At 37.2% G+C, this 16,481-nt stretch overlaps 1 protein-coding gene across 1 annotated transcript; it reads left to right on the top strand.

Moving 5' to 3' along the window:
- The first annotated feature begins 9,252 nt into the window (after positions 1–9,252).
- On the top strand, positions 9,253–10,235 carry LOC100937019 (olfactory receptor 51F2-like). The gene has a single exon (XM_009246751.3). It carries the CDS (start codon positions 9,291–9,293, stop codon positions 10,233–10,235), a length of 945 nt encoding a protein of 314 aa, XP_009245026.3. The 5' UTR covers positions 9,253–9,290.
- Positions 10,236–16,481: the final 6,246 nt, after the last annotated feature.

The raw sequence follows: 16,481 nt of genomic DNA, 5'->3' as shown, positions 1-16,481 counted from the left end.
TATGGCTCTTCTCACTGCCCTATTCTCATGCCAGCCTAGCAGAACAGTAGCTGGTAATTTAGTTAAACTTTCTCAAAATTCGAGTTCAGTGTTCCTCCACGAAATCACATAGCAACACACCTTATTAATACATTAATATTAACACCATTGAGTCCAGGAAACATATCATAGTCTGTGATGTCATTTGACTTCATATTAATGTTTCTGAAACTTGGTAATCCAAACAGGAAGTACCAAATTGGACACAGGAAAGCTCTGCACTAGGAACTTGAAGTAAGTCTTATTTATTGACTGTCAACATTTTACTACAGTAAACAGTAAAATATTCTTGGCTATCAAATCAGCAAATGTTTTTTAAAACACATGATACATAGTGTTGTGTTGCTGTGTTACAGTGGACTAAGCATTGGTTTACAATGTTTGCATGAACTTTCTGGAAGCATATTTTCCAGTATATTGTTGTCTTAAAATGTCCATAATATTCCATTTCTAAAAATTTATTGAAAGGAAGATATCAGAGATGCAGGCCATATTTTATGTACAGGAAAATTTATTGCCTCATTATTTACAGTGGTAAAAAATATAGATAAAAATTCTCAATGATACAGAATATATAAAGCATTTATATCCAGCCCTAGGATGTTATGCAACCTTTAAAATTTGTACATATAGCAGCTCAAGTGGATGGTCATGCTTGATCAGGAAATAGAAAAACAAGTTTCAGAGCTAAGACTAGTACAAGGAGCAAACAGTTTAAGATATAAAAGAAACAGGGTTTGATACAGGAGCAAGAGGCCAGAGTCAAACCAGGTAGTCCAGGGTTAATGCATTGAAATTGTAGAAATAAACTTAAGAGAGAACAAACAATAACAACAGCAACGAAAATGGGTTGCTACGTGTTACTGTTTGAATATGTCTCCCATGTTGGAAATTTAATTCCCAAATTCATATCTTGATTAGATATGAAGCCTTTGGGAGATAAGTAGGATTGGATAAGATCATCATGATGGGACTGGCGGACTTAATAAGAAGAAAAAGAGATCTGGGCTGACACACATGCCCTTGCCCTTTTGCCATGTGATGCCCCCCACCATGTAATGGCAACACAAAACCTCTCTCCAGATGCTGGCACCATGCTTTTGAATTTCCTAGCCTCCAGAACTGTGAGCTAAATATACTTCTTTCCTTCACAAATTACCTAGTATTTGGTATTCTGTTATAGCAAGAGGAAATAGATTAAGACACTATGTCAAAAACCATTTTGTTTATACTACTGTTTAGAAAAATTATTAGAATTCCATATGACCTACTAGCCCTCCATGGTCTGATGAAAGCCTCATTCACCTCTTTTCCTGGATCCAGCCACGTTGGATTTAGCAGTTTTCCTACCCTGTTGATATGGCCAACACTGACCATTCAATTTTGGTGTATATAGAAACATCACTCCTCCTTACCTCTCTGTGAACTTCTGGCTATTCCTAATATTCCTATTTATTCCATTCCTCTCTGCTCCCACTATATCTTGTTGCACATGCTTTCATTAAAGTTCTTAATTGATTTATTAAGAGAAATATTGTATAGATACTCTACATATATCTGGTATTGAACAAGATCCTGAGGGTATAACAGTGAACACGATAGATATGACCCCAAATATTACACAGTTTGAAGTCTAGTAGGGGATACAAATAAGTAAATGGGAAATTAAAATACTGTATTATAATTACTCTACAAGTGGTATTCACAGAGATCTTTGCTATTGAAGGACCAATAATGTTAGCATCGCCTGGAAACTTGTTGGAAACTAAAAGAAAATTAGATCTTCTGAATTAGAACCTGCGCTTTTGCAAGATACCTAGGGCATAAATGTGCCATTCATATTTGTGAAGTGCTGGTATAGATCACCTAGGTGCTGGGACAATTTAGCCTGTGTGCTCGAGGGAGGCTAACCAAATGTAATTGATAATATTAGATCCAAGTGAGTGAAAAGGGTTTTGACAGGGGAGCTAGTAATGAGGGCAGAAGAGTAGAGTAGGGTGAGGAGACGACAGAAGGTTAAGGAAATGTTCCAGGCATGGTCAACTGCTGTGGTGTTTCATCTGCTTGGCGGACTGAGGACCAAATTAGGGCACTGCAAAATAGAGAAACTAAAAAGAAAAATTAAAAAAGGATAAAAAAACCTCCACATAATTAAGCTTCCATTAATTTATCCAAAATCTGCATATCAGAAAATCTAGGATAAAAAGCTATTTTAATTTTAATATAAATAAAAAATAAAACTGTTTTGAATTATGTTTGAAACAGAGTTTAGGAATCAGTAAACATCATAATACTGCCTCAGAGAATAGAATGAGAGAAGGCTCAGACCTGAGCCAAACCATGCCATGTTTAGGAAACTGAAAATGAGTTCTGTACGACTGAAGGGGAGAGAGTAGAAATAAATGTTTCTCCACCTAAAGCGGTCGCAAGGCCAGATCTCTGAGGACCTGGGAAGCCAAAGAATTGAAAGCAGGGTAATGTCCTGACCAGATTTGTGTTATAATGGTTGTCTGTCTATCTGTCAGATATATGAGTTCCTTGAGAGTAGATACTACACCTTTTCATCTCAACACTGGAACACAGTATCTGACACATACTAGGCACTAAATGATAATTTAATAAAATTGCTATATTAATGAAACAATAGTAATCATGATAAATAATAAAAATAAATAATTACAATGATTAATAACACATTTTGAGTGAGTGCAAAGTGTACTGTGCTAAGACCTTTTTATGGATCAATACTGGGTTATCTTATTTTACAACATAGACTTATAAAGCAGTATAACGATTTTCTCCACATTAAAAGCAAAAAACAGAGGTAATGTAGCCTAAGGTCACACGATTGGTGACAGAGCTGAGCTTTGGACCAAGGTTGTCTGGTTGTCTGGTAGGACCAAGGTTGTCTGGTTCCAAATACTTTCAGTTGAACCAATGCTATGTTGACTTTTAATGGACAGGTAGATGTAGGCAAGTGTGTAACATACTTAAGTCCTGGGACAGTACAATTAGAATAGACAACCAGTCAAAATGAGCATTGATCATTATGCCCTTCTTGTATCCACTGATTGTTAGGCCTTGGCTGGTGAGTGGTTTAAACGTCTGGAGTTTGCACTAAAAAAGAGTCTGAAGTTCTTCTGTGTTCCATTTTCTGCAGCTGTGTGTAGAAGATCAGCCTGCACTTGTGTCTGTGAGCGTGAACCAGTGCTCCTCAGACTGGAATTCCTAGCATAGATAGTAAAATTTTCACATTTATTTCCCTGTAACAGCCTGGATATCTGTTTTTGCTTCTGTATCTTGAAAGCTTCTATTTAAATTGTGCATTTTTTCCCACGGAGTCTCATACATTATGTGGCACATTTATCTGGGACTGTTAAGATTTCCCCCCAACCTGTTGAAGTATTTATGGGGGAAGATTATGCTTCTATTAGTCCAGAAGATACCTAAAAAGAGAGCATATTTTCTCAGGTTCTTTATGAACTTCTGGGAAAAAAATGCATCTTTCCAGATTTTCCTAGGCATCTAGAATCTTGTGACATAAGAAGAAGAAAAAAATTAAAGAGTAATTAAATTTTCTGCTCTGTAGCAACTCTAACAGGAATAGTTACCTCATCCCCTTCTTCCATATAGCAGACCTTTGCAAGGTAATGGCCTCTTGATACAGCCTCTTATGCCAAGAAACATGTTTAAATAGTTGTCCTTGAAACTTACCAACCTTCCAAGCTCACCATTAATTGTGAAACGCTGTATTAATGACAAAGCTGAAAGCCATTTATGAGTGTCCACAGCTTAAATAGAAGCTGTCTGTCAAACATGGTTAATTCTCCACCACAGTGGTAAACATGTTGGTAGCAGTTTTAGGACAGTCAGAGCAGCCTAGTATCTCTGTAAGCTAGCAAGGGACACACAAGGAACTCATAAAGTTTTGTAGTCTTCCTTTAGTCACTTCCTCTTAAGTTGTCATTTTCTGTGTCTATGCACAGGTTAGCAACAACTCCCAGGAAATTCAGGGGAGGGACTGGGCCCTCAATCAGAAAACCACTGCACTACCTTCAGTGAATGTAGTAACTCAGCAACCCCTTTCCTATTTGGGTTCCATGTCTCGTGATTGCTGTGAAACTGGCAAATGGCAGCTGAGCAAACTCAGCTGTTAATGATCCATTAACAACGCCACTTCTTCCTTACTCTGGCTCTATGCAAAGTTGTCCCACAGCTGTTTAGGGCTCAAATTGCTCTTGAATGAGAGCTGAAATTGCAGTTCATCTATAGAATTATCTTTTGGGGAAGAAAGAGTGAAGATAGACTGAAAATATGTTGCCTTTCACAGTTTGTTATTTGGAGTACAAAGGGTTAACAGGACACAGCTGTAGGGAGTTCTCCCCTAGGAATTTGCTTTTCTTCTGGGTAAATGACTCTCACCAGGTGACTTCTAGGCTCCTTATAAAGGCTCTTTTTCTCAAATATGGTAGTTCTCCTATTCCTGAATTTTTTCCCTATGTTTTCTCCTGGCAGAGGAGGACCTCTTCTGCCCTGTCCGGGGGCAGGGCTGATCAGGGGCTGATTCCGCAGCTATAGGTGTACAGAACCTTTCTGCAAGTAGGTTAGTGAGGTTGAGATAACTCTCTCTCGCTTGCTTTGCATTAATAGATTCTCTGCTGTGTGGGATGATCCTTTTAAATAGCAGAGGGCAGGATCAAATAACCTTACCTTCCAGACTCAAGAATTCTTCTGTGCACAAGGTCAGTGTTGTAGTGCATTGAAGACATTTATAAATAAATTAGGTACTGTATAACTTTCAGATAGTGTATGAAACAAACACAGAAGTATTCAGAGTAAATTAGTGAGCATGAACTCAGTAGTATATTTTCATACATTATGTCAACTCAAAAATATCGTTGTAGTGTTCAAAATAGTTATTCCAAATATAGACTACAGTCATCAGCATGTGTTTGTTCATGCCACAGTAAAAAAAAAAAAAAAAAAAAAAAAAAAAAAAAAAAAAAAAAAAAAAAAAATTTAAATAAGGAGTTTGCGAGAGCATGGTGTTTGGAGTAAGAACAGAGCTCAATTCCTGAATCTGCCATTGGCTTGTTGGGTGAATTTGAGAACGTCATGTGGTTCCTCTGAGACTCGATTATCTAATCTTACCCTGCTTTCTCACCCATAAAGGGGAGTTATTAATACCCAATAACGGTGTTGTGATAGTAGTGAATGTGAAGCATTGTTGTGAGGGCTGTCTATTTAGAAGTTCCGGGTAGTCTGGTAACAGGGATGTTTAAGTTATAGGCTCTGTCATGGAAGAATTTTCAGTGCGGGAGAAAGAGACACTTAAAGAGATCTGTTTAAGAAGAGTTTAATATTTGCTCATTAGTTTTAGTGCAGGATGACTCAAGACTGGTTTAAGAATCATAGAATTTTTTTAAAAAAGCTATTGGCTGAGCGTGGTGGCTTATGCCTGTAATCCCAGCACTTTGGAAGGGGGCGGATCATGAGGTCAGGAGATCGAGACCATCCTGGCCAACATGGTGAAACCCCATCTCTACTAAAACACAAAAAATTAGCCGGGTGTGGTGGCATGTGCCTGTAGTCCTAGCTACTTGGAAGGCTGAGGCAAGGGAATTGCTTGAACCTGGGAGGAGGAGGTGATTGTGCCATTGCACTGCAGCCTAGTGGCAGGGGTGGGGGGGGATTGGGGGGGTGGGGAGCTGTTCTTGGACCCATGTTTGCTAATAGAGTTCCCTCTGTTACAAGAATCCTATTATGTTTCCCTTTGATTACAGGAGTTGAAGAAAGACGCTATGAGCTATGTACAGTGGAAAGAGGGACTCAGAGATTCAGTGAAGCAAATTGTTTGGCACATAGAAGGCATTAAATACATTACCACTAATTTTAATAGAAAGAAATATAGCCAAGTACTTAATCTGTTGGGGTTTTCTTCTATGTTTTATTTTTATTTTTGCTGTTTACAATATAGCTATTCTGTTTATTTTTATTGTGATAAAATCACACTTGTAATCCCAGCACTTTGGAGGCCAAGGCAGGTGTATTCCTTGAGTTCAATAGTTCAAGACCAGCCTGGGCAACATGGTGAAACCCCATCTCTACAAAAAATAAAAAAAATTATCCAGGCATGGTGGTGTGTGCCTGTAGTCTCAGCTACTTTACAGGTTCTTTACTTGGCAGGCTGAGGCAGGAGGATCACTGGAGCCTGGAAGTTTGAGGCTGCAGTAAGCAGTGATTGCGCCACTGCCTCCAGCCTGGGCTACAGAACAAGACTATCTCAAAAAAAAAAAAAGAAAGAAAGAAAAGAACACTTAACATGAGATTTACTCTAACTTTTAATCGCACAATATGGTATTGTTAACTATAAGTAAAATGTTGTGTATCAGATCTCTGGAACTAATTCTTCTTTAGTAACTGAAACTTTATACCTGTTTAACAGCATCTCCCCCATTTTTCCCTCTCCCTAGTCTGTTGCAATCACCATTCTACTTTTTCTATGAGTTTGGCTAAGAGATACTTCACATATAAGTGGAATCATGAAGTATTTCATTTCAGGTTCATCCATGTTGTAGCATGTGTCAGAATATTACTGCTTTTAAGGTTGAATAGTATTCTATTACATGTATGTCTTGTGCTTTCTTTATCCATTCATTTGTTGATGGACATTTAGGTTGTTTCCATATGTTGGCTATTGTGACTAATTCTGCAATGAACATGGAAGTGCAGATATCTCTTTGACTAACTGATTTCCTTTCCTTTGGATATATACTCAGAGTGGATGTGCTGTTTTTCACAGTGGTTGCATGATTTTACATTCTCTCCAACTGTGTACAATAGGCCCAATTTCTTCTCATTCTTATCAACACTTGCTATTGTTTTTTATAATAAGTATTTTCATAGCTATGAGGTTACATCTCACTGGGATTTTGATGATTTTGATTTGCATTTATGTGATTAGTAATGTTGAGCATCTTTTTATGTTTGTTGGCCATTTGTGTGTTTTGTTTGGAGAAATCTCTATTCGAGTCCTTTGTCCATTTTTAAATTGAGTTATTTGTGTTTTTGCTACTGAGTTGTAGGAGTTCCTTATATATTTTGAATATTAACCCCTAATCAGGTATTTGGTTTGCAAATTGGGTTTATTTACTATAATAAAAAGAACATTAAATTGAGAGGCTGCTTCCTCATTTTTAAAATAGAGTGTATGACCTTAGGGTCATTGCTTGCTCTCCACTTCAACTGGGAAAATAAATGTTTTTATCACTAGGTCCAAATTTGAGCAAAGTCCTTGTCTCAAAGATAAATATCAGATTATTGAGAAAACTGTTTGTTTTCCTCCTATGTTAAAATATGTTCTTATGGTTGCATGAATTTAACTTATAATTTGAGGGGGCCACATATCAGGAATCACACATATGTGGAAATATTAAGCACTGGGGTTTATCACTGTTTTCAGAAGCAGTTCTTTCATTTATTTAATAGATACTTTTAGATGCTGTTGTGATAGTCATTTTTTCTGGCTCTGAGATCATAGGTTTGAGAAAAAATGGTCCTTGTATTTTCCTGGGAGTCATTTTTACCTTAGTGGCCATGTCTCCTCAATTTCATTAGAGGATGCTTCTTCTGGTCTTTTCTTTAAATACTGCTGTTCCCCAGCACTCTGTCCTCAGACTTAATTTCCCTTAGATTTATTACTCTAAGATATTTTTCACTGATCCTGTGCCTTCAACCATAGACATTAGTTTCACAACTCTCAAGCCCTATTATCAGGGCAGGAGTCATTTTCCCTAGGATGCAGAAGTAGGTACATGTCTTGATTCTTGTATGTAAAGTCACAGGTGAAAAAGTGAAGCTTATCTTCCAACTGAGATCCAAGGGTTGACTCGAAAATCCATAGATTTTGTTTTGTCTTGCATTGCCTCTCAATTCAAAATTTCCAGCCACTACTTTTTTTTTTTTTTTGTGAGAACTCAAAGAGGCTTCCTGTATTGAACATTTTTCCTTCTTCTCAAATACCTAGAGAAATGCCCTCTTGAACACATTTCCTGTAACCAGTTGTTCTTACTGATGTCTAAGCTCCTGTCTATTCATTCGGGGGTTGCAATGAAGATAACTAAGTTAACTTACACTCAAATATTTTCTTTCTCAGAGTCAGACCTTCTTAAAGTAGCAAGTCTAATTCTAATGCACACACTAACACTGTAGGTATTTAATTTTTCTTTTAGTAAATACATGCATGAGTGAGCAAAAGGGGGACATAAATATGTTAAAAACCAAACATTCTTTCTATAGATAAAAATAGTGTCAGAAAACTTAACAACAAGAAGCAATATACAGAAACATTTTCAATCCTACAGATTTATGGATCTGGGTGAGCATACACTTAGATCTCCAGAGAAAACCTCCTTCCCCCGGTCAATCTATTCTCAATGCCCTTTTGCAGAAATGGAAAATCGAGAATCTTGCTCAGGTAAATACTCTAGTTATTATCCATGATTTTCCAATGAATTCCTTTGTTCTTGTTAAGGTTATTTAAGCCATCTTTTTTCAGGCAGAATTTCCTTTGAACATAATCAACTTCTCAATTATTACACGTATAAACAAACCTTTTTTCTACTATCACCCACTGTGGTCCATTTAGATTTAATTGTTTCTTTCCTGGTACTTAGTTTTATTTATTTACTTATTTTCACTCAACAGCTGTTGTGTATTTATTTGTTCAGAAGTATTTTACTAGAAAATGTTTAATATTATCTCATTCTCTTACTTTCATTGGGTCACACGGACTTATAAACTTTAATGCACCTTAGGGTTTTTGCCTCAGAAACTGAGAAGTGAAGAAAAGCAGGGTGAATTTCCTGTTGTGTTTCTTATGGTTGCCCAGAAATATCCTATCTGCCCATGTACATACAGTCATATAACTGGGAAATGTTTTCTATTATTGAAATTAATCTCCTGTTTTATATATGTATATATAAATATCCTGAAGCCTAGATGTAATATAATGGGAATCTTGCTAAAAACCAGGTTTCTTTACACAATTTAGTGTCTGTGTCCTCTCCTACTTCATTCAAGAACACATCTAATAAAACAGTAAGTGGCTATGCATTTTCATTGAAGAATAGGACGTGGTTCTCTAGTGATCATAAATTGTATGGTGTATAGAACAGAGTGAAAATGCTTTTCTTCTCCATTATTACAGGACATGGTTCTTTTCCTCAAAGACATCTGCTTCTTCACTCATCATGCCACCTTTCAACCACAGCATTTTCCACCCTGCAGTCTTCTTCCTTACTGGCATCCCTGGCCTTGAAACCCCTCAGATCTGGACCTCCATCCCATTCTGTTGCCTCTATGTCATTGCTATCTCTGGGAATGGCATGATCCTGTTTGTCATCTTCACTGAGTCGAGCCTCCATGAACCCATGTATTATTTTCTCTCCATGCTATCCTTCATGGACCTAGGTCTGTGTCTTTCTACATTGACCACCATGCTGGGTATTTTCTGGTTCAATGCTCGAGAAATCAGTTTTGATGCCTGCATTGGCCAAATGTTCTTTATCCATGGCTTCACATTCATGGAGTCCTCAGTACTTTTGGCAATGGCCTTTGACCGCTTCATTGCCATCTGTAACCCACTGAGATATGCCACAATCTTAACCAATTCACGGATTATTAAAGTGGGCTTTGCAATTGTTCTTAGGGGGACAACAGCTCTAGTGCCTCTACTCCTGCTCCTTAGGCGCCTCTCCTTCTGCCGTAGTCATGTGCTCCACCATTCCTACTGCTTCCACACTGATTTGATGAAGCTCTCATGCACAGACACATGGATCAACAGTGCATTTGGCCTGGCCATTGTTATCTCTACTGCTGGGTTAGACTCCGCCTTGATCCTCCTCTCCTATGTTCTGATCATCCGCTCTGTGCTCTGCATTGCCTCCCCAGAGAAGCGGAAAAAGGCTTTTGGTACCTATGTCTCTCACGTCAGTGCAGTTGCCATCTTCTACATCCCCATGATCAGTTTGTCACTAGTGCACAGATTTGGAAAGCGTGCCCCTCCCATTGTGCACACGCTCATTGCCAATGTTTATCTGCTTATCCCTCCTGTAATGAATCCCATAATCTACAGCGTAAAGACCAAGCAAATTCGCAAGGCTGTGCTCAAAGTATTTCTTTCTAAGCTAATTTAGGGAAGTTTGAGTGTACTCCTTCTTTACCAAGTCTTCCCTGATCCATGTTTGATCATTCAGTACTGTGAGTTACTGTTGTCTATTGAAACAGCTGGTTTCAACGTGCTTTCTTTCTATTCTGATGATCCACTAACTTACCATTTACACAGTTCTAAATGGTGAGTTATTTGAGGGCAGAGATTATGTTGGTACTTCTGATCCTGTCATGAATACTGAACCTAGCACAGTATAGGACCACAGTTAAAATATGTCTGAAAGCATGCACAAGTAAAGTCATACTTGGAGTTTAGGAGTCTCACCACCTCTAGAGCATGTAGCTATCCAAAGTAGGTCTCATGTAATGTACATCAGTAGGCAAAGTCTAGGTTTTAGTAATTCTTACAGTTTATTTGTAATGATTCATTATTCCACCAGACAGATTGTAAATGGCTGAAGAATATGAATAAGCACAATAAGCAAGAAGTATTAATAAAAGGACTACTTTCCTAATTCTTAAAAGAGTACTTGAGGTCACCTTGGTAAATGCATTTGTATTTTAATGGTAAAAGATCTGGGGGTCCATTTTCTAAATATATGTCTAAAGAAGAAAAATGGGAAAGAATGTAAAGATATATTGTGATGTTCAGCACATCATTCATTATACATTGCAATGAAAATGTGGAAACTGCTTAAACAATTACTTTAGGGTACTGACTAAATAAAATATAAAATACAATGCAACAAGTTAAACACTGATACAAATATAAATTGCATTTTGTTAAAAAAGATAGGTTAGTATACAAAGTACTTACTTGTGTATATATTTCATGTGAATATGTGTACATGCACATTAAAAAGTATAAATAGACATATCCCAAACATTACAACAGCTTATATTTGATAGCTGGATATTGTTTTGCTGACATAGTCTTTATACTTTCTTGCATTTTATAAATGTTCAATAATGAGGGTTTCTTTTTCTTTTTAGATAATGAAGTAATTTCCACTTAACACCTTCCCACAAAACAAAACTTTTTTAGTTCTTCATCTTCCATAAGATCTTCATTCCAATGGGTCTTCACAGATCTGGCCTCATACAACCCACTGAATACACTCATAAGATGACATCCACTTTCTACTTGCATCTATCACTTTTCTCAATGTGGTCCAGCATCTGTGTATCCAAACCACTTGACACTTGAGTTTAAAGTGCAGATTCCCCAATTCCACTCCAGAACTACTTAAACAGAAGCCCTTGAAATGGAACCCACAGATTTGCATTTTAACAAGACATTTATGGATTATCATGTATGACAGAGTTAACACTTTTCTGGGGTCTATCTACTTTGATGAATTATATATATTTCTGAAAAACACCAGGAATATATTGCCTCTAAGTCTTTGATTATTTTGCTCTCTCTGACTGAAATACCCACCTCTTTCTTTTCCTGATTGTTCCATTTATTATTCTTTCAGGTGCTGTTAATAAATCTTTGTCTTCTAGGTAGTCAGATTTCTCTTCCCCTACTGATCTGAAACTTTTTGAAAATGGGCATTGGACTTTGGGAATTGATGTATCTTGCACAGAGATACAAGGGCAGTGCTTTATTAATAATAGCTACTTAATGTATGCTTATTGAATTAAATTTATTTTTATATAACTTCACATATATACTGACATATTTTGAGCATCTTCATTTTGGCAAACACTGTGGAAGGGAGGTACTAGGGATAAAATAGTGAACAGGGAAGGCACAGCCTTCATTCTTAAGGCGTTTAAATCTGACTAAACATATCTAAATTGAATCAATGTTTTAATCAGTTGTTACTTGCAAACTGTGTACAAAACATTATACCATATACTAAGAGTAGTCATAGATGGCGGGCTCTCTTTCTCCCAGTAGAAGCCTGAACCAATGGAAAAACAACCAGCCCAGGAAATACTTGATAAGAAAAATATAGCTCCTAGAAATTTACTGTTTAATAGAGAAAATATAATATGCACTCATTTCTAAGCAATAAAAGCATAAGCATAAATTATTTAAATTTCATATGGATAGTTAGGAAAAGTCTTCAAAAATAATTTTGAAGTTGGAGCAACTGCATTTTTGGGTGTATCTTAAAATAAGTGTACTAAGAATGTTATTGTGAAAGTAACAATTTTGATTCATGCTTTAATAATGTAATTTATGAAGTGTCAATTACAGATAATCTTGTATAGTATAGTTATATGTACCTTAATAAAATCCACTTTGAAGTATATTTATTTTCTCTCTTTATAAAGTAATACTTTATATTTTTTCTTATTTCTAAGTTTTTTTTTCTTTTAATCTTACAGCTTATACCTCTTATTTTTCCCTACTATCTATGTTATACTCTGAATTCAACAACATCCAATACTACGGTCTATACATTTTTCTTTTATTTATAGTCCATCTGAAACAATGGTTGTTTCAAACTGTCAGAACTAATGCTGAAAATAGTAGTCTGGTTAATCTGAAGTAGACTTTGAAAGAGTAGGCGATGGGGTATTGAGGTTCTGTTTGATAATGTCTTCTAAATTGACATTTCTATAAACTGATATATCAGAGTTTAGGGGGAAGATGTGATATTTGTACCATTCAGGTTGATATTGACACCAAGCAGAAAACTGCAATATATTAGGGATTCTCAAATTAGGTGCCCAACTTCCTCAGCTGCTTCACGTGGAGCTGTAAAAATGAGTTTTTCTAGGGAAGAGGAAAGATTAAGTTCCATGCTGTGTAATTTGTATTATGTTATTTAGATTCAAATGACTTAGGATGCATAAAAGATCTTCATGCCTAACATAGATCCTGTCTCCCTATTTAGCTTCATCTCTCCCCTGCACTGGTACCCAGAGTTCCAAGTGAGCTGAGTCTGTTATTAGTCACCTTCTGTTCTTCCTACACTCTGTGCTCCATTGTCTCCTGACAGAGCTGGTTCTGAGTTTCCTGCAGGATAAACACAACTCTTCTGTACTGTCATCATAAATATCCCTCATTGTAAACACTGAGTTTAATGTCTGTTTCCACAAGTGGTTCCCTCCAAGGAGCTCTGGAGGGAAAAGACTCTGTTTTAGTCTCTGTATTACCAGTACGAAGTCCTAGAATATGAAAGATACTTCAAATGTTCCATGAAAGAATAAATGAAGATTTTTTGGGGGCATAGAGTGAAGCACAAGCAGAGGGGTTTCTAAAAATATATAAAATTCACCTAAATAATAGAGGAGGAAGACAAGTTCATCAGTTGCGTGTGGGAGTGGTGTGAAGATGAGGGGCGATCTTGTGGATTTTTTTTGGAGGGTGTGGTTACTCACAAATTTACTTTTAAGAAAATTTTATCAACACGTAAGATCAAAGACCTGTAACAGCAGTCCCTTCATGGAAACTATAAAAGTACATGAAGTAGAAGGAGAAGGAAGCCATGAAGTAGAGTGAGCCCTTGGGAAGCTGCATACTCTGGGGGCTGCAGAAATCACCACCAGGAGCTTATTAAGAGCTTTCAGGCATCCTGAGATATGGCTTCATATATATGCTACCTATTTCTGGGTAGAATACATCCCCAGCTCCTCAGGCCCCTTTCTGGAAAACAGGCAGGAAAGAACACATCCTTATACTTTGTAAGTAAAACTGCTGCACTCAGGAAAAACATTACACTTTACACGCCCTGGTTTCTTTTAAGAATGAGGGAGACTTTATTAGCTGCAGAAAGCTCTTGTGGGTGCCTAAGGAAAATTGTGGAAATCTATTTTCTGAAATCTGTATTTTCTAGGAACATTCTATTCTGAAGAGGTTTGATTGGTCTATGAGCCATTTGTTTTGCTGCTTAGAGCAGGTTGTTAATGTGTCCATGCAATTTTAAGTTTCCTGGTTAGTTGTGCCACACTTTATAACTGCCACTGAAGGTCCTAAAGTCAACAGCCACTATCACCGTCACACACACTGCCACTGCCATTCTTATCCTCATCCTCATCTTCATTTACCAATATCAAGTGACTTCCACGTCCCACACACTGGTCGGCATATTATATGTTTTACAATGTTATCTCGTTTAATCCTTACAAAGTAGTGCCATTGGTGAACTACCAGTTTCACATTAGTGGAATCTGATGTAAAGTGCTTATTTGGAGAACTCTGGCTAGCTCTAGGTGGCAGAGACAAAATTTGAACCTAGGTTTGTATGATCGTATAACAATATCACTTACTCTGTAATCAGAGAAGAGAGATAAGTCAAGGTAGCCCAGGAAATAACTTGAAACATATTCTTACAATGGGTCTGGAGTGTTATCTTGATATAATAGGAAGATAATTACTGTCAACAAATGGGAGGGCACATAAACATTAACCCTCCAATACTAAAACAGAGTCTTCCATCAGTGAAACCCCAAATCTCTCACTCTCTCTCTGTCACACACACACACACACACACACACACACACACACATTACTCAGTTTGTGAGAACACTGGAGAGCTCTGTGCGATTCTTCCAGAAGCCACATATATAATTTTAGGCAACACAGCATGTTTTAAATAGACAAAATTGAATGTGTTGAGGTCCTGAGATATGTTCAGAATCTTGGTCAGTTAACAACTCTTGGATTGAATTTACATCAACATGTATATATTGTATGCCCATACTTCTCAAAATATATTTCAAGGTATTGGGAATATAATGATGAAAAAACAATGAATTACCTTTCAGTAACTTTGATTTTGTTAGAGAGGTGTATTTGATCATACAATGGAATAAACACTATTTTAGATGCATAAATATAAAAGAATATAACTCCAGAGGAAGAAGTAAGTTCTTCTGACTTAACTTAGAGTAGGTGATGCCACCAAATGCTTCCTGAAATAAATTCATGTTTAATTTATACATCGTTCAGTGGATCAAATAGTGGATCTAACATTTTTTGTCTTATTCAAAAAAGAGAGAACTACATGAATTAAGCAACCACATTAGTGTGAAAGAACTTGCTATATTTGGTAGTTTGGTGAAGTAGGGAAAAGCCCAGGTGGAGTATATAAAAAGATTTCTGAGGGTAGGGAGGAAGGTCACTGATAAAACTGGAAGATAAATATGGTCAATCAAGAGACATTTCAGAAGTTGAACCTATAAAGATTTGGAGACTGGGTAGCCTTGACAGGTGGGGTTGGTAGAATTCTAAAAGGGCCCTAAAGATTTCTGCCCACCCTGGCGTACTTGTCCTGAGCAATACCCATGCCTTGGGTGTGTGAGTGGGGCCTGTGAATGTGATGGGATATCACTCCCATGATTACGTTACGTTACACGGAAAAAGGGTTTACCAGATGTAACTAAGGTCCCTGATTACTTGACTTTGAGTTAATCAAAAGGAAGACTATCCTGCTAGGGCTTACCTAATCACGGAAGTCTTTAAAAGAGACAAGAATCTAGAAGGAGGTTCTCCTGCTGGATTTGAAGACCTAAGATGTCATGTTGTGAGAAGAACACATGACTGGGACTGAAGGTAACCTCTAGAAGCTAAAAGCCCAGCAAGAAAATGGAGACCTCAACCATATACCACAAGGAACTAAATTCCTACAGCAATGTGAGTGAGGATTGTAATGACCCTCCTCTCCAATTAAGAACATGGTACTGGCTGGAATTTTAATTTCAACCATGCGAGATCCTGAGTAATGCACCTAGTTTTGCTGTGCTCAGACATCTGCCTTACTGAACTGTGAGGTAATATATGTGTCTTGTTTAAAGTCACTGAATTTTTTAGTAATTTCTTATGCAGCTATAGACAACTAATGCAACAAAGTATGTTTTCATCAAAAACAGAACCAGATTTCAAATATAGGTATGAACCATGAGGGAGGGAAATGAGGATAGACAAATCATTTTATGAGTTGTTGGTGTAGGAAAGGAGATCCACATAGCAGGGATGCAGGCTAAGAAGAACGTTGTTCTTGTTTTTTTAATTACATTTAGATTGAGGAATAAATTACATGTTTATATAGATTGTATGAATAGCACAAATCTCTTATGCTTTTGAAGCAAAGAAGATAATTCCATACTTGATCTCTTTTACCTCTTTTTTTTTGAGATGGAGTTTCGCTCTTGTTGCCCAGCCTGGAGTGCAATGGCGTAATCTCAGCTCACTGCAACCTCTGCCTCCCAGGTTCAAGCTATTCTCCTGTCTCAGCCTCCTGAGTAGCTGGGATTACACGTATGTGCCAACACACCTGGCTAATATTTTCTATTTTTAGTAGAGATGGGGT

Source organism: Pongo abelii, chromosome 9 (genome assembly GCF_028885655.2).
Source record: "Pongo abelii isolate AG06213 chromosome 9, NHGRI_mPonAbe1-v2.0_pri, whole genome shotgun sequence".
In the NCBI taxonomy this organism is placed as follows: domain Eukaryota; kingdom Metazoa; phylum Chordata; class Mammalia; order Primates; family Hominidae; genus Pongo; species Pongo abelii.
Note: the sequence above shows the minus strand (reverse complement) of the source record. Positions and strands in the feature narration are given on the sequence as shown.